The sequence below is a fragment of the Melanotaenia boesemani genome, chromosome 19 (assembly GCF_017639745.1).
Source record: "Melanotaenia boesemani isolate fMelBoe1 chromosome 19, fMelBoe1.pri, whole genome shotgun sequence".
Taxonomy (NCBI): domain Eukaryota; kingdom Metazoa; phylum Chordata; class Actinopteri; order Atheriniformes; family Melanotaeniidae; genus Melanotaenia; species Melanotaenia boesemani.
The window spans coordinates 4,839,225-4,861,192 of NC_055700.1; the positions used below are offsets into that span (position 1 = coordinate 4,839,225).

The window sequence follows — 21,968 nt, forward strand, 5'->3', positions numbered from 1 at the left end:
TTAACGCGTAAACTGTTATCTTATGTGTTAATTTCTGTTATATGGCGCTTTTTTTATTTAAATAAAAGTTTTTGCTGACCACATCCTACAAACTTGTTGACAATTTAGAGGAAATGTTCATTTAACATGTTTCGCTCGTTCATTTTTACCCTAAATCACTGATTCCCGTCGTATTTATTTAGTTATTCATTTAATTCTGTTCACTGATGTCAGTAAAGACCCAGAAAATCTCTGATGGTTCTGTTCTGCAATAAAAATGATTGTTAGTGTTAAGAAGGTGGATTTAACATTTTGCTATTTAACCTGTTTAGAATCAATGTTCATTAAGACTGTTTTCTTCTTCTTCTTCTTCTTCTTCTTCTTCTTCTTCTTCTTCTTCTAATCTTCTTCTTCTTCTTTTTCTTCTTCTTCTTCTAATCTCCAGTCTGTTTTAAAATAGCCAACACCGCGAAGACTTTAGTGAATCTTTATTTATGTCCTCAGACATTTAACATGTCATTATTTCTGTCTCTGTTTTCTGGGTTTGTGTGTGTTTGTCTGTACCAGAAATACCGGGACCCTCTAATCATTGTCTCGTGCGCACGCTGCAGGAGGATGGGCGCGTGCTCGCTGTGTTTAGTCGTTACGCAGCGTCATAATACGGAGCTTATTGTTCGCTCCCCTCTCCTTACATCAGAGTGGACCGACCCGCTGGAGCAACAGGAAAACAGCTTCCTCTCCTCCTCCTCCTCTTCCTCCTGGGGTCACAGCAGCTTGGGCTTTAAAGGCAGCCTGCACCTCCTCTTCCTCCTCCACCCAGCATCCTCCCCCCCACCTCCTCCTTCTACCTTGGAGCGTCTCTTTTCTCTCCTGGATGTTTTCTCTCCGGTGTTGTTTGGAGGTAAGCTCATCTTCCTCTTCATTTATCCGGGTATCACGCGGGGTTTCTGCTGTTTTCATCGCGTCGCTGCAGACGCACTTGTCTCCTCACCCTCCTCTTCTTCATCCACGAAGCCTCGGATCCTGTAGGCCACATGTCCCACAGCAGCGCCTTCAGATGCCGCCGTACCGTCGTCTTCCTCACGTTTCTGTGAAAACAGCTGATTTGTGGGTGTTTTGGGGGGGTTTCAGCTTCGGGCCCGGTGGATATTCAGAGATGAAGCTCCTCTTCAGATGCTCATGTGGCGTTTCTTCATCTACTGCTGTGTCTGTAAATTATTAGCTAATATAAATCTGAAGCTTTAAATCACCAGAGATGAAGAGGGGAAAGGCTTGCTAGACTAAACAAAAACCAAAATACTTTCAGCATCCTGTTAATTGACTCCAGGAACCAGTACCTGATGGTTTATCTGACAAGGATGAATAATTAAAGCCTTAAAATGCCACAACAACAATAATGCAACTTATCCATTATAGTTTGACTTTTTGATTAATGATAAACACTAAAAACCAAAGTAATTGATTTTACTGTCACAGCTGAGTAAAAGAACCAACAAATATTTAGTACATCAAGGGTGTTTTTTCTATTTTGTTGTTAAATTTCACAAATATTTAGATCTGCTTGAAATTAAAAAATATATATCTCATAACAGATTGTTAGAACTTGCAGATTTTTGCTATTTTAAGTTGATTTAAATGAAAATTTCCTTAATTAGGTTAATAAATCATCGGAAAAACAGTAAAAATGCAGCATAGTTAAATTTTCTGTTTCCCTGCAACTCTTAAATGATAGCTATGACACAAAATGTTTTAAAGTGAGGTTCTGTAAGAAATGGATCATATTTGACAAAAGCATCAAATTTTTACTCTGGAAAGGCTGAAACAAGCTAACGTCACTTCCTGGAGACACTTTATTGATCCACATCCCCAGAGGCAAGTTCTCATTTAAAAAAATGTCTTAGCTTATCTGAATAAGAGTAAAAAACCAAAGAAAATGAATTTAATGTAGAAAAGATGTAATCGTATCAGCAAACACTGACATGTGAGATGCTGAAATCAGGAAATGTGAACATTTCTTTTTACAGAAACAACTTAAGCTATTTATTGATGATCAGAAATCACTCATGCTGTCTTGCCCTCCTCTCAGAGATCAGTTTTTAAAATCAGATCAGAATTTAACATCAAATAACATATTTTAAGCAAAAAAAAAACCCATCTTTTTCTATTTGTAGATTCTTTGATGTGAAGATTTGTTCCTTTTCTGCCAGTGATCATAAACTGATCATGTGAGGGTGTCAGATCTGAGCTTTCTGGGGCATCAGCTAGTTCAGTAACATGACTGAAATGTCATCTAGCCATTAATGAAAGCAATCAGTAACTAAAGCCATTAATCAATTAACTTTATTAGCTTCCTGCTCAGAAACTGACACTGAGATGTTGGATCCTGTCAGATTTTCTACATTCAGCCGATCACTTCTAAACCGTGTGTGTGTGTGAGTGTGTGTGTGGTCCATTAGTCAACCACACATGCTGTTCTCTGGCAGCTAAAAGCTCTCTGTGATAAGGATAAGACACACACACACATACACACAAACACCCAGGAGCAGTATAACTGAGTACAGCTTCCTCTGCTCCCATCTGCACATTTTAATTAACAGAAACATTTTTCTGTTACTTCACAAACTGCGATAAGTGAAAACCATCTGAAAGTCAATCAATACTCTTACTGATCATTTAAACTGGAGTCTGAAGCCTCACTGGGGGGTCCAAAGAGACAGGAGTGGCCCCCTGAGTTAACCTTCAAGATGTAACAGAAATCTGATAGTAAAGAGATAAAGAGCAGCTACTTCTACAGCTAAAATTACCACATGCAGATGCAAAATGACAATAACAAGGGACAAGAATAATCCCAAACATCTGCTAAGTAACCACACACAGTCCTGCAAAATGACCACAGAGATCCAAAAAATGAGTACGAGACACAGAAAATCACCACAGAGACACAAATGTGAAACTAAAAGCATTAAAAAAAGAGAAAGATGACAACAAATACACAAATAAGCATAACGAGACACCAAATGTCGCTGAGGAGACTAAAACTGACCCCAGAGATGTAAACTGATCACTAACGTTTCTCTTAGCTCTCAGTTTGAGCTGCTTTTTGTTTTTTAGGAGTTGCTAATGTTCCCACCTGTTTCCAGTCTCTATGCTAAGCTAACATCAACACTCATGCTTGTCTGGTATTTCTACTATATGTTAAACATGAAGCTGTTCTGAAGGGAGCTGCTTCCCAGTCAGTCCAGACTGAGTTCAGCTGAGGATGGATCCTCTCTGGCTGATCTGATGTCAGTTTTTATGGCTAAGCTGGTGACATGTGATGGTTGGGAACAGACGAAGCTTTAGGGGCTGTGTTGTGTCGAATCTCTGGAGGGAGGAGTGTAACCACGGCAGTAACAGTTGAGGAGCGGCTGGGCGTTGGCTCGGCTGGGGGAGCTGATAAACAGGAGAGGAGGAGGAGATGAAAGGTTAGTTCACAGGAAGTCGGGATCTTTTAGCGAAGGATATCCTCCCCCCAGTAGAAGCATTAGTAGACAGACTCTCATGTTGTTAAGATACAAGGTGTGTTTCCTGTGAGTACAACTACCCCTCCACCAGCACCATCACCACCGGCCGCCCCATGAGGCGGCTCTGATAACAGCCAGGCCTCTATCAGACTCTCTGGAGTCTCAGTCTCCTTGTCCCATCATGTCTTGCCTCTCCCCTGAGGGATGAGTTGTCTGTCGGAGTTTAAAGGTTTGAAAATGGATCATTTGTTCTGAACACAGCTCAAATTCACCAGCATTCATAAGCTGATCTACACTGAACTTGGTAATGCTTCATAGAGCCAATATCAGAACATTTGTGTTTCCTGATTAGAGAATCCGCCTCCATCATTAAGCTCTTCTTGTGTTTAACTTCTCTTTAACAGTCAGCTGATCAATTTTCTTCCCATGTTGTAAAACACACCAATCATGCCTTCATTTGCATTAGTCGTCAACAACTGAATCCATCACTGGCGATGCTGAAATTCAAGGTCACTTTGCATTAGTTCACCTTGCAAGTACCAGGTTTTTCCTTCAAAACATGAGTTTTTTTGTTTATTTTGTAATTATATTAACAAAAGAACAAACAAACTTTCCTGATAACTTCTCTTTGACAAACAAAAAAACTCAAACTATAAAGTAACAGCACTAATTCATGATGTGAGTTCAGCAAAATACACAGATCTGTTGCACCAAATGATTCCATCATGCGGGCAGCCATAATCCATGTACATGCAGGAAAGACCCTGTATTGTTCTGCAGAGCATAATTTGTACACATGGATAAGGACAATCTCATTATGTGACCCAATTTAAAGGTCAGACAGTGAGACCAGCTCTGACGGAGGAATCACAGCTTCCACAGTATCATTACAGAACAGATATATGGTGACAAAACCCCATCATACAGATTCAAGGACAGAGAACACTCATGACACCTGCATTGTGTAGTTTTAAACAGTTTAGTATATTAAACATGGCAAACAGCCCCTTTACTGGAAATAAAAATCATAAAATGAGACAGACAACTTAGTTAAAACTGCAAAAATGGCTCAAAAATATGAACAGAATCGGTAGTGTGGCTGTTAACAAAAGAAGAGCAAACATAGGGACACCAAACTAACAGCAAATAAAGGAAACTGGATAGTTTATATTAGAACCATTGACCATGCTTAATTTTGTCCTAAAGATGTGTTATAAAGCTTTGGACCGTGTTAGAAAATGTTCTGACTTTACTTACTTTCTCTTTGGGTGACCATCATACATGTGATTGCATCACCAGCACTGACGTCTCTCTACGATGATGCAATTTATAAAAATGAATTAATAAAAATATAAAAAGATTTTATCAGAAGTAAGAAGATGGTTTTTGGGACCACAGATGAGCTGCTTTTCAGTCAGTTTCAGGCTTTTTTCTCCGTCTGACAACATAAACATACAGCAGTTTATTGGGAATTCCTTTATATTAAAATAAATATGTGAGCAAAGATGAACAAATGCAGTTTGATCATGTTCTGAATATGCCATTGAACTTGTCATTGAGGGACATTTTCCATAGACTTTTGCTCTGGGGTTGCCACAGTTATTCACATCTTGTTGAACCTTTGAAACAGAAGAGCTCGTGATGCATGAAGCAGAGCCCAGACATAAAAACATACATTTAAGGTTTGCAAACAGAGACAACACGAAGCTGTAATGAACACCTGGCAGAGAGCAAAGGAAACTGGGTAGAAAATAAGCTGCAGTAATGACAGAATAGAAAACAGACTAAACGTGGAGCTGGAGCTAAATGAGAGTAAGTTTAAAATTAAGAAAAGAAAAAAAGCTGACAAAGGTACTTTTTAAATTTTTTTTAGGAGAAAAATAAAGTCTAAATAAATGACTATGACTATTCAATGCTGAATATAATAATTTAATACTAACACCAACCAGCAACACGTTAATACCTGATCAAACTGTACTGTTATTAGCGAGCTAGTTAATTCCCACTGACAGGCTGAGACATGGTTGGTGGTCCACGCCGCTGCCTGATCTGAACTAACAAGTCTTTCAAAGCCTTTCATCTGCTACGACGGCATTTTTTTTTTTTTTTTTTTTTGGCAGCCATGATTAGAAAGACTACGGTGGGTTTAACCAACTGGGACGCTTTTGTCACAGCTTTGATATGTTAAACTACAAGTCAGCCAGTGGTTAGTTTATTATTGAGCATTAAAAGCGGGTAAAGTTGCTTCTGAAAAGTAGTCTCAGCTACGTGCCTCATCATCTCCTGATCGCTGCTTAAAAGCCACTTTGTTGAGCTTTTCACCCTTAAAATGTGGATGGATTGAAATGCCATCGGTTTGATTTCTACTCAGACTCCAGATGAGTCATTCTTAACGTCATGCTTAGTAAAATGTTATAATGGGACAGCAAGTAGTGATTTACTGATTCACCCTGTCTCGTGTCTTTCCAGCTGCTTTAAACCAAACAGGAGGAGGTTTTCTACCAGCCATGCAGAAGGTAATCAATCATCCTGCTTCATCAATGACAGCTGCCATAAAAATCCTCTTTTAATACGAGACATTCAAAATATTTTTATAAATGCAAAGCTTTACCTCCAGCTTTGGGTACCAAACTTTATTTCTTTGACATTTGTGAATTATTAAATGCAGGAAACATGAAATTATGTCTCAGCTTGAATGAAACAGAATCAGTTTAATCCTCTGAATGTGTGTGATGTCCTCACAGGTGGAGGGACGGGTAACCCCGGTCAACCTGCCATCCTCCAGGGGCCCCAGCGCCCCAGGGTCTCCAGCTTCTGGCATCATGGTAAACATCAGAAATCAAATGTCCAAACCCCATTTCTATGAAACAAGTGTAATTAAAAGGAATTTAACGTAACACAATAATAAACGTGACACTATCCAACTACACCAAACATAGAATCGTGTTTGTTTCTGTTTTCTAAATACAAAAACTTGGTTGGTGAAGGCAGAAAATAATTTCTTCAGAACTTTTTTTTTATTAAAGTTCAAGTTATAAAATATTATGCTGCAAATTATAAAACATTTATCTAACAGTTGCTGTGCTGATGAATTTTTTTTATGAACAAAACTATGCTGCTGAAAATAATGTTTTATACCAAAAGTAAATACATAAACGGTTTAAATGATCATATTAACTGACTAGTCTCTTTTCTTATACAAATTTGCTAAAACTTTTTAAAGTGTGGGGATTAGCAGATTTTTGTTTAATGCTTAAGTAATTCTGATTCATTTAAAATTAACTACTGGCTGCAGGACCATTGTTAAAATGAGTCACAGAGGTCCTGACACATTTCAGATTCATATTTAATATTTATTTTTAATGTTCATAATATGTTTGAGATTTACCTGTGACCTTTCAGTGACTCTGTGTTGTGGTATTAGTTGTTCAGTAACAGATGGTGTTCTGATGCATGTGCTGGTCTTCAGGCCCGTTTGAATGACCAGGTTGTGGGTTACAAAGACCTGGCAGCGCTGCCTAGAGATAAAGCCATCCTGCAGGTGGAGAGACCCGATCTGATGACCTACCAACCACACCTGAGCTTCTCGCCTCTTGACCCGCCTCGCAGAGAGGTACGCTCACAGTGTAGTGCTCTAGCAGGACACAATGCAGCCGTCTGTGGAGCAGATTAATTAACTTACATTCTGAGTTCATTTCTGTAGCAACAGACACATTTTGGGTTGAACATCCTCTTTGTGAAGCTGATTAAGTTCCTGTTTTATGACAGTTAACTGATCATCTCTGTCTCTGCAGCGCTCACTGTCTCCTACGCCCACGTCTCCCACCATGTCTCCTGAGGTAAGAGATGCCCCAGGATGCTTTGTGTTTCCTCAACAAACGTTAAAGTAGCTCTGTGAAACTTTTTTACCTTAAAAATATATGTTTCTGACTTGTTTTGATGGCACACTGACATTTTTTATGCACATTCATGGAGTTGTAGTTGCCCTGCAGCACCCCGAGGCTGAGAAACCGCACTTCATAACTTTATGGTCCAGCCTGGAGCATCACGTTGCAGCTGAGTTTTGCTTTACACACTGCATTACATGCCAGCAACCAGATATTACCACACTGGCTGTTTCTTAGTGCAACATGGTTCATTCGTAAAAGAAAATAAATAAAAGCAAGAGATGAGTCAGGCATGGTGCTCGTTAAAAACGGCCACTGTGTTGATATCCAGTCGCTGGTGTGTGACGTGGTTCGTAAAGCAGACTGGACAGGCTGAAACACAAAGTTGTGAATTGCGGTTTCTCAGCTTTGAGACGTTGGAGGGCAGCGATGCTCCAGGAATGTATATAATAAATACCACAGTGCCACCCAGAGGAGTCAGAAACATATTTTTAAGGTCAGAAAGTTACACAGTGCTACTTTAATGCATGTTGTTCAAAACTCTCCCATTATAGAAAAAGAGACATGATTTGATGTTTAATCTGCAGTTTTTAACCCATTATTCCAATATTGTAAGTAAATAAAGTCTACCATAGATTAAAATATACCATATGCATGTCCTTCTTACGGCTCTGAAGGTGCTGAGGCAGTGAGGTCTATGAGTTGTTTCAGTTATGAATGCACTGCATCACTCTCATCCCACACAAAGTGAAGGAATTTGGGTTCTCCTGTAAATGTACATTACTCCCAGTGGTGCTTGGAGGTTTTCTAATAAAAACTTAAATCTGTTTATTTGTTTAAACCTTTGATTTTTATTATATTCGCTGATCAACTTAATTGTACTTAGAAAGTAGAAGCAAATCGTTTTTAAAAAATAAGAGAAATGTTAAAAAAAACGATAAATAATGGTGTTCTGAAAGATTATACAATCAGTAGATTATATGGTGGCAGGTAAGGGTGTCAGGATTAGGTATAGAAGGAGCATCTTCTAAAGACGTCTATGATGCCAGTCTTCATTCTAAGAACATTGAAGTTGGTAAAATATCTCAACCTTTTTTTTTTAAATTTGGATTTATTAAGTTTAAATTATTTCTTCCTCCCACGGAGGCATAAGATGTTTTTCCTAAAAAAATTAAACTTTATTGTTTACTTCTCAAAGCGATGCTAATCAGGGTTAGTGGTGTAAAGAACGAGGCTGGTTATAAGAAAAGAAAGGAGGAAGGGGAGAGTGTCGATGATGAAAGAGGAGGTTGAAAGAAAAGAGGTCATTAATTACAAAATGGCTTTAGGGTTGTGAGTGGCTGGTGTTTGACTAAGAAAAAAAACTTTATGTAAAAATATAATTAAATAAACAAACAAACCTTTTTATTGTTGTGATAAATCATTTTAAGGTGGAGAATTTAAAAGTTCTGCCCAAAGTCACTTGGACAGCCTGGAGACAGAGATTGCAGAGAGGTGGAAAAGAGAATGGTCTTGTTTATTTTTTGTTTTTTTTTGGCATTTTTATATTAAAAAAGACAATAATAAAAATTTTGAAGACACATGTATAATTAAATGCATTCAGTTGCACTTTGACCACTAATTTAGCTGGTAATTTTTGGAATCTACCAACCCGTTTGGCTGGTGATTAAAACAGTTTATTTGGAAACTCTGATGTAAATTATACCAAAAGTTTAATATTAAAATCAATATAAAATAAAGATATTGGTTAGTGGTCAGTTACGGAAGTTTAACACAGCAGATGAAACACCAGTGACCCGTCAGAAATGTCCTCCGCCTCTATGGAGCGCATCAACCTTGGATGGGACTTGACTGGTCTGGGGGTTCAGCTTCAATCACTGCTTTGTCTTCCTCACTGTGTTAAAAATGTGACATTTGATGCTGCAGCCTGCCTGCAGCTACTGAGAACAGAAAGTGTTTGTGTGGAGGCGACTGAAGCGTAGCTGATGCCCTCCAGACGTTCAGTTTCTGGATTACACATGGCTACACAGTGGTGTGTGGATGTTTATATGAGTTCAGTTTAGTTAAATTATCAATGGTTGATTTTAAATAAGAGGAAAAGATGTTAAGTTTAACTGATGGAAGTGCTCAGTGAAAGGAACCTGGTTATTCTGTCAGACTGAGCTGTCCGGTCAGGTTAAACAGATTGTCTTTTGTTCAGGTAAAAAGTCGTAAAGCAGAGAGTGAGAGTGGATCACCTGGAGGGTCTACGCTGCAGCTACAGCCTGGACGCAAGATCAGCGCCAGCCTGCAGCATTTCCACCGACCAGGTAACTCTCACACACATTTGTGGGAACTCGTCATTGACTCATACCTTTACAATCATGACTGAATAACTAAACCTCTCCCTAAACCTAACCTAATCTTATCTTTAACCATAAAACCAAGTCCTAACTGTTTAAAAGAAGTCTTATTCAACTTTTGAAAACCATCGTTTGTTGATCTGTCAGGTTTTGACGCTGTTATAAGATAAAAGCAAACACACACGGTATTTGACTTTGAGTAACTGGGGGGATTTGTTGACATAATGTATTTTAAATGCATTAAAAATGGCTCCAAATATGCTTTTGAAGAAATAAAAAACACCCCAAATATCCTCCCAGTTTACCATATAAGTGCGGACAATTTCCACCACTGGTTTCAAACTGAAATGTGTCCAAAGCGACATTAAAAGACACTAAAATTAATGAAGATCAATCTTATCCAAAAGCAACCCTTGATTTAACCTCAGTTTACACTTCAGCCCCAATCTGAACCCAAGAAGGAGCATCTTTGGTGCACCGATTCTATTTATTCTGGTATTACCTCACGCTGAAAAAGTATCTGCTGAATCAATCACAGCAAGGGTGTTTGTCTGGCCTGCATCACCGCAGCTTCACCACGGCTGCTTAGATAAACAGCTGATCCCACCGTCTTTGAGGCCACGCTCTCTGTAATGGAAAACCAAGCCGTACACTACTGTGTGGAGGACTTTATATCCCTGGATAGTACTTAGAGGTGTAAGTGAATAAAGATTTAATGTTTGTCTTATTTCTTACTTTAAGTACGTTTTACAAATGATCAATTTTTGATTGATACTTTTATTTGAATCAGTTCTTCTGTATCTCTGATCATTGAATCTGTGTAGATCGATGTAATGTTACACCCTGAGTCCTTAAGGTCCTTGTTGGACCAGTCAGACACAGGTCCTTAGCTGTGCTTCTGTTTCATCATTTCAACTGACTTCCATACCCTTAACAGCAGTACTAGTACTTTACAAGAAGAGCCAGAGCCGGCTCTATCTTTTGAGGCGGCTAAGGTCGTTTAACATCTGCCAAACACTGCTTAGGATGTTTTATGAGTCTGTTGTGGCCAGTGCTATCATCTATGCTGTTGCATTTTGGGGCAGCAGGCTGAGGGTTGTAGACACAAACAAACTGATCCGCAAAGCCAGTAACGTGGTGGGGATGGAGCTGGACTCTCTGCCGGGGGTGTCGGAGAGGAGATTGTTGTCCATAATAAAGGCAATACTGAACAATACCTCCCACCCGCTTCACAACCTGCTGATCACTCATGGGAGTGCATTCAGTGAGAGACTGATACCACCTAAAAACAACACAGGAGATCATTCCTACCAGCGGCCATCAAACTGTACAACTCCTCCATATAGCCACAGCATCCACTGTTATACATTTGCACCTTGCACTGCATTAACATTTTACTGTCTATCAAATAGATAATACTGTACATATTACTCACTGTCAGGATTAATCCTCTATCTGTAGCTAATTTTAATTTTTTTTTATTGTGATTTTTATCTTTATCTTATCATTTCTGTATTTGGTATGGAGCGACTGTGTGCACGCAGTTTCCTCCAGGATTAATTAAGTATTCTGATAACATCAACTTAAACCTTGATCTATGTCTACAACATGAGCAAAACAAGCACACACACAACTTTTTGCTGTTTTGTTTTTTTTTCTTAACTTTAACTGCATTAATGGTAGTTTGACTCCACTGTACAAAGGAGATGCAGCAAATGTGTAAATGATGAAAGTCTGTATTCAGCTGTGCGACACTCTATACAACAATAGTTAGTTTCTTAGTAAATAAAACTAATAATAATAACAATGAAGGTCCACACGTATGCTAGTTTACTTTCTTTTTTAACTTTAACATTACTTTCCATTAGAATTACTGCATGTACAGCAAGCTTAATATTATTCTGTATCTCAGTGAATCCAATTTTAGAATTTTAGTAATCTTTTATATATAATAAAGACTTTGAAATAATAAACATAATTTATTTGCCAGTTTCATTAGCTTTTTCTTTTGCTTAGTTTGTGTTGAAATTCTGTCAGAAAAACAGTTCCTTTGTCTGAATCCAGTCCTTGTTCTTTATCAGATAACGGCTCCAACATCTACAGGAAGCCTCCCATCTACAAACAGGGTGAGCGCTCGTTTCTGTCGCCGTCACGTCTCTGTTGGCTTTCTTCACTCAGACGATGCTCTCTGTCCTGCAGACATCCACAAACATGCAGAAGGCAGCGGGGTGATTCAGTCTGCCAAGTTTCCAGCAGCTCAGCCTCCGGACCCCAACCAACCGTCCAAGATTGAGACAGAGTACTGGCCCTGCCCCCCCTCGCTGGCGGCCATGGGTAACTCACACACATATTAAACCTTTGCATGCTGACAGCTCACATTGTGAGTGCTTTCATTCCAACACTGAACTCGTACAGAGATCGAGTGGAGGAAGAAGAAGCTGCCAGAGGAAGACGAGTTTGAAGACCTGACAGAAGAAGCCAAGACGTTGCAGGAGCAGGAGCTGGAGAAGGTTCGTGATCCCAGCACCTGCTTTGCATCTACCCCCAGCATACCCCACCAACCAGACAATAATTAATAAAATCTATCAGGAGCGATTAACTGTCACATCATCGTCATCAGACGTCAATCTTTAGTTTAATTATGTTCAGATGGACAATGAGCATCGTTTTAATCTGGATTAACATTGATGCATCATGTCGTCAGCACAGAACTATAGCCCCCCCCCCCCCCGCAAAAAGCTTCAGTTTCATGTATCTGCTTCATTTTAAGCTGTTTACAAAGTTTTTGTGATAAAATCAAATCCTATTTTCATGGGTCGAACAGATACAGACCTGCTCACACACTCCAGCTCGTCCTGCTCTTCAAACATGCAAAATAACCATCACACATACTGATTCGCTGTTTAGAGGCTATGACACTGGCTACAGGAATGATGTGTTTAAAACCCAACTAGTCCTAGTTTCTCTATTTGATCTTTGTTTTAATTGGTCTCGTTGTGTTGGATTTTAGTGGCCCTTATGTGTTTTATGACATGTTTTATATAGTTTCTTATAGTTTTAAGTATTCAGTTACATTTTGCATTTTGTGCTTTATAAATTAAGTCGGTATGTTTAAAAACAGACGGAGGGAAGAGTGTGTGAGCACATCTACCTCTAGAAACTTTAGGTAACTTCTTATTTGTTTTTTATAATACAGAATCAATCAGATAGCCAGGATAGAACATTATTAGCTCATTTCTTTTATAAGATAACTATAACTACTGATGAGAATTTGCTTGAATGCACCGTGATGTCTAGTTGTGGATGGAGATAAACGGACAGGGATGTGATGTGTTGGTATTTTTGGGTTGGTGGTGACTTTAGACATCCAAATACATGCTCACAAGCTCAGAAAAAGTTTTTTATTTAATGGCATGCTCCCTTCAAGCTAAGCACTAACCATGTAATGACTTACAGATGTCATGGCTAACAGCATTGTGTTTCCTTTGTTGGTTCGACTCCAGATAAAGTCCAACCTAGGCCGTATGATCCTGAAGGAGGAGAAGGAGAAAGGCGTTCACTTCCGGAGGAAGACGCAGTCGCTGCCCGACAGAACACATATGAACAGCAGTAAGTTGATCCGTCATCTTCAGACGTCTCAGCTTCAGGATGAATCTCCTCTCAGGCTGAATTCTTTTCTCTCGGACTGGCAGGTTTGTCAGCAGGTGAATCAAAGTCTCCTTCACGCTCCGGCCTGACCAGAGTAAGACTTTTACCTCCGCATATAAACACACTGACGAAAGTGGCAGATTCCTTTCAACATCTATAAAAGAAAATTAAAAAATAAAACATTCTGGAGTGTAAATTACACCAAAACCGATGTGTTTCAGATGCAGTCAGCAGAGTTTTCCACAGATGGAGATAAAGGACAACCAGGTAGGAGTCTTCACTTCCATAAATGCAGCTGATTGAAAGGAAACTGACTTTCTGCAGCTTCTCTTACATTAAAACATGTTGAGACACAGCATAGTTCAACAACACCTGATGTTTACTGCTTCGGTGTCTGCAGGTTTATGATACGCTGAATACTGTGGTGGATTATAAATCTGTTATTTCTCAGAGGGTTTCATTCGTTTACTCTCCTTTACCTTGAAAAAAAGATGTTAAAACCTTCTGTGGCAGTAGACTGGTACTGGTATCTGGTAGACTGGCATCACACCGGTCAACAAAATCCACGAAAAAAAAACTATGTTATCCTCCTTATTTAAGAGGTTTCTGATAGTTTTCCACCCTTACATTTAGTATTTTTATCATCATGTGTCAAGGAACAAAGTTTTTACTGGTGCTATTCTAAAAATCCAAATTTTGACCATATTTTGGTGAGAAAAGTTGATTTTGGCTTAAAATTTTGTGTAGAAAATTGTTAAAAGCATCTTTAAAAAGGAACTATGAATGTTTCCTGATATAAATCAGCTGCAATGGTGATGAACTTGAACAAAGTGTAGACTCATGTTTCCAATGACTTTCTTCCCTGTTTTGATCCTCTTTGTGGTCTTGTTGGGATTTGCAGCTGCTCAGGTGAGTGTATGTTTTTAGTTTTTTTTGTGTGTGTGTGTGTGTGTCTGTTTTGTGTGTGTGCGTACGTGTGCATGACCATTTCAACCTGCTGCAGCGCTGCACTAACTTGCACAAACCCTGTCACAGCATGTTATCGAATCCTGTCCTGATCAGTTTGGATCCCTTGATGAATTGTTTTTTACTGGGTTAGTGTGTACGGAGGAGTGAAAACAAAAAAAAACAAAAGACAAAAAAAAATATGGAATTTATAAAGGAATAAAAAAAAAACTAACAGAAATATATTGCATTCACCTGGAAGAGAAAGCTGTCTTTCAGAATTTTATACAGATAATTTTACCTAAAAAAAAAAAATCTGTTGATAATTTAAAAAAAAAAACTGTTTTTCTGACTTAATGAGATACTTGCCAGATCTATGACCCCGCTCTCCCCTGCAGGATGTAAAGACAGAATAAAAAGCCAAGTTGTAGTTTAGTATCTTGTAAGTTGATCTTTTAGCTACATGAGACGCTTTACGCTTTTACCGTAGATCTACTACTAAACAGTTAGACGTGAACATTAGCATGTTCATGTCAGGACTCTTTTTCATCGTCTCTTCTGGCACTTTTTGAGTGTCACTCATTCGCAGGGCTGGTATTAACTGACACACCCTGACCCATTAACGACATAATGCTTACATAGTTCAGCGAGCGCAAATCTGCATGGTGCGCAAGTTTAGAAGAGAGCCGCAACCAGACACTTCTGGGACGCTTCTGACACACACCTGATGTGAACCAAACCATTTTAAAATGGCCGTGAACAGCAGGGAAGGCCGCGGCCCGGCTGGAACGCAGCGCATGCACACCTGGTGGAAATTGGCCTTTAAAGGCCATTCACGGTCATTTTAATAAATGGTTTGGTTCACACCGGGTGCACCGCGGTGCGTATCAGAAGGAATGCAAATTTATATTTTCTTGAAGGAATTTTTTTTTAATAATTTGCTTTTTTTGGATACAATGGATTTTTGTGTGTTTTGAGTAACTAAAGAGATAATTTTACCACAACACACTAACATTATCAAACCTAAGCTGTGACTTTCTACTAAGCTTTTTCTCTAACATTTACAAATTTTGATTTAAAATTTAGAAAATAATTATTGTTTTATCACAAACGCTTGCATTTTTTTCTCTTATTTGTAACTTGGGTCATTTTTCTTTGTACACTCCATATTTCCTTTTATTGGACTGTCACATGTTTGCATCGGCCAGCCACATAAATTAATTTATTATTGTGCTGTGAAGAGAAACAGCAGTTGTAGTAACAAATAAGTAACATTTAATTCTGTTTAATGAATATAAAACCTCAAGCTTATTTGTGGATGACCTGTAAGAATCAGTTTAACTTGCATTCATATTTGCAGTTCACTATTTTCCCACGTCTATACAGATCATCATCAGGTTTTATTATTGCTGATTCTTGCATCGGAGTAAAAATAAACTAAACAAGAAAATGAATGAAAACTTCAGTAAGGGATTCACTGCCTGAGGACTGAGAGGACCATTGTGCTTCATTTCAGCCTTTTTTATTTCTCATTAATGAGTCTGTTGTGTCTCTGGGTCGCTGCACTCTGATTCGGAGAAACAAGAAGTCAGTGCTTATTGGGGCAGAAGTGTGGTTTTCTTGAATCTTTCTAAAGACACGAGTCAGTAACAAAAAAAAACAGTGAGTTAAAATGTCTTTAAGATAAAATCGGAAGATCAAACCAACCTTACTTACCTGTTAAAGCCCCACTACTGCACTTCAGCAGATTTGGTGCCCCCTAACGACGGCTAATTCTGCATCCGTCTTTCATCCTGCGTCTTCTCTGTTATCTCTACAGCTAGTCCGATGTTAATTCCTGTCTTATCTTGATCAGTGACCATCATTCTTTTCGTCTCTTCCTCCAATTATATCCTCTTGCATTTCTATGCTGAATCAGCAGTGGTGCACTGTGTGGCTAGCATGTGATGTAGTGCCATGAAGTGCAGCTGTCACGTGATGCCCCGGGCTGGAAAATAAAAGCAAAAATTGAAAGTGCGGTCTCTCAGCCTCGGGACGCTGCAGGGAATATGCATAGTGAAAGTCACAGGCCAGCTAAACAAGTTGGAAACACAGTTTTAAGTCTGGAAACTTGTGTAGTCTCACTTTAAGGAATCTCTTAAAATTAAACTATTGCATAAAGGATTTAATTTATGGTTTAATGTGATGAATTAAAGAAATTAACAGAGACATGCTCAGCTATAAACAACTGATTTTAGAGGATATATTAGACCTGCAGACAGTTTCTTTATTTGCATAACTGCTTTAGTTAATGATCACACCAGTCAGTACCTAAACAACCTCTTCTTGACTAGATCCCCTTGTAAAGGTGCAGCATGAGATATGTACAGTACAGAAGATCTTTGCACACCCTGGGAAGCATCAATCCTAACATAGAACATACTAAAATCCTGGGGTCACAGTAACACAGGGATTCCCAGCTCCAGTCCTTAAGGCCCACTGTCCTGCAGAAATTTGATGTTTCCCTGCTGCAGCACATCTGACTCAAATTAATGGCTCAATAGCAGACTTGTGCAGAGCTTGTCAGAGATCCATTTCATTTGAATCAGGTGTGTTGCAGCAGGGAAACATCTAATCCTTGCAGGATAGTGGGCATTGAGGACCAAGGTTGGGCATCACTGCAGTAATCTGACATGTCTCAGCATTCCTTTGAGACCAAGATTATACATACAGCCCTTGTAGTTGTGAAGATATACGTTTTTGTGTGTGTGTGTGTGTGTGTGTCGTTTCGGACAAGAGCTAGAAAAAAAGGACCTTGTGAAGAAGAGGTTAAGTATTTTATGTCCACAGATCAACAATGTGTCTTGTGACAATAAAGATAGCAGCATTTCTTTTCCTGTAAAATTTTTAAGATCCAGTTTTTACACTAAAGAGAAACTGGACTTCGACTGGCAAACTTAAGTAAAGCATTTTTATATTTTATGGAAACAGCCTCTGAACTTCTACTTTAATTATTTTAAACGTTTGTCTTCAGTCTCCGTGAAAAGAAACACTAAAATTAACCTTCAGGAGCAGACATGTCGAAAACATCTGCAGGATCTCCTGCAGCAGCGTCATTTGCTTCCATAGTCCTCGAGTGCATATTGAAGTTGTTCTGACCTTTAGAGAGACAACAGGCAAATTAATCCAACAGATGTGTGTTTGTGTGAAATCTGCATAACGATGTCACCAGGCCCCTTTATCTTGCTCGCTGATGGCTCAGCTTCTCGTTGGTGCTCTTTATGTTCAACACATGGCAGCATTTGTTGTACGGAGTGTGTCTGAAATGTGTTTGTGTAGAACGGAGAGGCTCGGAGGGAGCGCATGGACAGAGGAAACTCTCTGCCGAGCATCCTGGAGCAGAAGGTGAGATCTGCTGAACCCAGATCAGATGCAGAAACCTACATGTCTCACGTTCATTTAGAGCAGATGTCAGACAACAGCTGTTTCCAAATGTTACACAAAGTTGATTCAAGTAGGAAAAACATGAACTGGAGATTTTTAAGATTCTGTCTTATTAAAAGTGACAATATTTCTTCTCTCTTTTTAATTGTTTTGACTGTCTTTAAGAGATTATTTAGACTTTATCATGTTTAAATTCATACTTTGTCATATCTCAATCAAAGGGGATTATTTAAGCAAAACTTATGAGTAGTTGAACAGTGTAGGGCTGCATGATATTTGCTAAACATGTTAAAGCATATAACATGTGACATGGGATATCTAAACAAATACGTTTGTATTTGTCAGTCTGTATTAACGAGGCTGCATTCCTCTTCTGCACGTGCGTGACGGCTAGCTGAAGAACATGCAAAAAAAACAAGGAGAACCTCATTAATACATCTTGCTTGTCCTGTTTCATGCCCACATTATGCATGTCAATACTGGAATAATGATTATGTTCTATGCCCTAGAACAGTGTAGTTTCAGTACTTGTGAATTTCCTGCTCAGGTTAATGACACACTGTGTGTTTCTCCTTCTGCTGATCAGATCTATCCATATCAAGCACTGATTGTAACCCACAGGGGGCGCTCCAAGCTGCCTCCAGGAGTTGACCGCACTCGGCTGGAGGTGAGTATGGGCTCCCTGAATGACATCAATGCTGTATCTTGGGTGTTTGTCAGTTTCAGATCTAATGTTTTCTTACAAGATCTTTTGGTCTCAGTTTAATTTACTCTCCGTTGGTTTTGGCTTTCAGTTCAAAAAAATAGAAATGTGTTTCCAAGCTCTGGTTTCCATGGCTGCATGAGGTTTTCACAATACAGAGGTTGTCAAAATGCGATTTTTGCATGAACAAATGACCTATTTACTGTTTATTTATTTACAGTCCGTGTGACAATGACGTGTGTGTACACACACACGGACAAGTGCTTGTTCATTTTATGCAAAACATTAAAAAGAATTAGAAAAATTATGCAATCTACAGCCGTACACCTCATGGACAGAAGTCAAACATGCAGTGCAAAGATGTTCTTCATGCATGAACTAAAATACAAAATTTGAAAAATATCTAATGGGGAGTGACGACTTCTACTGTAGTCCACCAATTTGTAAACCACTAAAGAGCAATATGAGCTACTTTTATGAGAAATAAAGTCTCTCTTATAGACATTGATGCCTTCTTGTTAAGGGAACCTTGTGTTAGACCTCCAAATTTAAAGCATCCTCAAATCATGAAAGACATCTCTGCATTTACATCTTAAGCTTCAGAAGCCATGTATGACAGCACAGTTCAGTCCTCATGCTCTGGTTCTGCCTACAGGCTGTATGATAATTTCTGATTAGAATGGCTTTATCAGACAGATAAACTAGCACCTGCTAACATCTGGCTCCTGACTGTAGTATGAAAGTGTTTAATCGGCATTCAGTTCTGCATTAAATAACTGGTGGATATGGTTGTAAATCAGCTCTAGTTGGGCTCAGCATGAATAAGAACACAACCAAGATGCGTTCATACTGATTATGCTGTGGTTGGGGCAACAAAAATCAGGCACAGCTCATTTTTCCTCATGTTTATCAGCATCTGACAGCAACAACTCATGGACACGGACTGAGATGAGCTTGATAGATTCGCCATTACTCTGTCTCATGGTCCAGTAAACTAGACTATCTTTAAGTTGTGATATTTAGAAACTGGCCCAACACTGAATGTACTCTGAAGTCTACGATTTACGGATCCAGTAAACCTCTACCTCCCAGAGAACATGACAGTATTACAGATGGTAAACCTGATCAATCACTTCTCTTTTTTTGTCTGAGATGTTGCTAGCAGTTTCAAAACATCCATGTGAGATGACTGAACATTAGCCTTCACCTCCAGGTGTTGCTTTACCATTCGTGCTGAATTATATTATTACTGCAGGGCTGTTTGACGTGGGACGGAATACCAATGAAACACGTCCACATTGCATTCAAAATTCAGATGTAAGCAGGTGTTTGTGGGTTTTTAGTGAATGAAAACAACATGGGCCAGTTTAGAGCAGCTGTTAGCCTCGCTATGCTAATGCAACCAAGTCATCAGATGAGTATCTGAGGTACATGCGTGGGTTAGCACCAGCCTGAGAACTGGTATTAGTTCCTTCTGGTGGGGAAAATGACTGATTCTGGTCTGATTTGGTTTTCTGGCCCATCAGAGGCACCTCACTCCAGAGGAGTTCCAGCAGGTGTTTGGGATGCCCATGGCCGAGTTTGACCGCCTGTCGTTATGGAGACGAAACGAGCTGAAGAAGAAAGCTTTGCTTTTCTAACAGGAAGTGATCTCACTCCGAACAAATACTTGAGGAATCTCCTGCTTTGAAAGGAGGAGGAGAAACAGGCCATAAATTCAAATATCCAATCAGCAAACACGCAGAGCGATTCATCTTCATCCTACTAACCAGTCATGTCCCACCGATGAGCGACGAGCCCCTCGTGGATCAGGGTGTTTGATGATGGCTGGTTCTGATCCACTCAGTCTAACCTTAACTGATGCACTGACATATTACCTGTGCTGCACTTATAGCAACCACTGCTTGCAATTCATCACTATTATATATCTGCTCACCTCCCCCAACATTATCTCCATCATCATCATCCTCCATCTGTTGGTCCTACAGAGGTCGACATCTTAGTTTTCTGGTATCATGAAACTGATTCACCTGACCCAGGCTCGTTGCCTTGGCGACAAGGGTATGATTAGTCTCTGAAGCATCTCCAGAAGAAATCTAACATCTTCTGCAGCCGTTTCCACCCAATTTTACCCCAAAAAAACATCCCAGAACCATTAATCCTGGCTAAAAAAAACAAAAAAACTCACTTTTTGCACATATTACTGTCTCATAAGAAATCTAAACTTTTTAAATGTAACTTTTCCGCATATGAACGTGTAATAAGTTAATAGCTATACGATACAGACTTTTAGTTAATTTTAGTTGCTTTCACACGAGGTGTTTTCAGATATGACATTTTCATGCCAAAAAAAGAAATAAGAAGTCTGGGAAATTAACTTAAAAACACTGTTAGAGGTGATCAGCTCACAAATTGGACTAATGTAGAAGAAACAGCAACCTGAGGAGGGAAAAGCGACTTGCTATATTTGGTAAAGCAGAGGGCGCTCTAAGATTACGTTACAAACCCGAGGATGTCGTCCGAGACGCCGCCTGTGTTATTGCTGCAAGCAGCTTTGTGATACCAGCTCAGATCTCTCTTCAGGAAGCCACCCTGACACATCTCTGCTCTCTGACTTGAATGACAGCTGACTGACTAGACAGAAGACTCGCCAGCAGCTGTCCGTGTTTTAATTTATTATATCCAGCTTTTATTTATTGTGTTTTCACTGTGAGATGTTTTAGTCTTTTTAATGAGCACCTATGATGTTTGTCCTCACCTGAAGTTTTAAAAGAGCAGTCTGTATCACCTGCACAGGTGGAGGACGTATCTCCATTTATTCACCACTTAATCCTCCGTTTCTGTTGTACGACTCAAATAAATCTGGTAAACAAGAACTTGTTTTTGTGTTCTTTAATGCATCACAGCACTGACCAGAACTACAGAACACAGTGTGCTGTAGTACTCTGTAGTACTCAGTGTGGAGTACCTGGAAGTTTTTATCTGTTCAGATGAAGTTTATCGCCCGAAAGCCTGAGAGTCAGTCTTACATCAGCAGGGTCCCAAACATACAGACACACAGCAACCAGGATAACAAAAGATAACGACAGAGACACAAAACAGAGAGAAAAAAACAGAAAAGCAGACAAAACAACAAAAATCTGAAGCCAGAATGATCAGGAAGATCAAGTGACATAAAACACAAACTATAGTAGACAAACTGATAAAAAAGACACAAAAACTACTTAAAAAAACAGAGTAGACAACACAAAGACTTACAAAACTACCACATAAAGACATGAAATGACGAAAACACAAATGAGACAGAAGATAAAAAACAAAGACACAAAACAACAAAATAAAACTGAAAAGTAAAGATATAAAAACTGATGACAAAAACTGTCATAAGGAAGACACAAAATTACCCTTAAAGTCATCAGAAAGCTGCTGCAAAGAGAATTTAAATGACTAAATACACAAATCAAGTGCGGGAAAAATAACCAAAAGACTAAATATACTCAAAACCAGACAGAGTAAGAAGATGTGATCAAATCTGTGG

The 21,968-nt window shown here is 39.1% G+C and overlaps 1 protein-coding gene across 5 annotated transcripts; it reads left to right on the plus strand.

Annotated features, from left to right (window-relative positions):
* Positions 1-620: 620 nt before the first annotated feature.
* On the plus strand, positions 621-21,306 carry dmtn (dematin actin binding protein). 5 transcript variants are annotated; one of them, XM_041969299.1, is made up of 16 exons: positions 621-880; positions 5,952-5,998; positions 6,227-6,307; positions 6,952-7,095; positions 7,277-7,321; positions 9,570-9,678; positions 11,793-11,837; positions 11,911-12,045; positions 12,127-12,221; positions 13,215-13,320; positions 13,404-13,453; positions 13,581-13,626; positions 14,261-14,268; positions 17,623-17,688; positions 18,314-18,394; positions 19,957-21,306. In XM_041969299.1, the coding sequence occupies exons 2-16, from the start codon at positions 5,990-5,992 to the stop codon at positions 20,068-20,070; spliced, it is 1,134 nt and encodes a 377-aa protein (XP_041825233.1). In that variant the 5' UTR covers positions 621-880; positions 5,952-5,989; the 3' UTR covers positions 20,071-21,306. The 5 variants fall into 5 exon arrangements, with proteins under 5 accessions (XP_041825233.1, XP_041825237.1, XP_041825234.1 ...); XM_041969303.1 differs by having other exon boundaries at positions 18,349-18,394; positions 19,957-20,091; XM_041969300.1 differs by lacking the exon at positions 17,623-17,688.
* Positions 21,307-21,968: the final 662 nt, after the last annotated feature.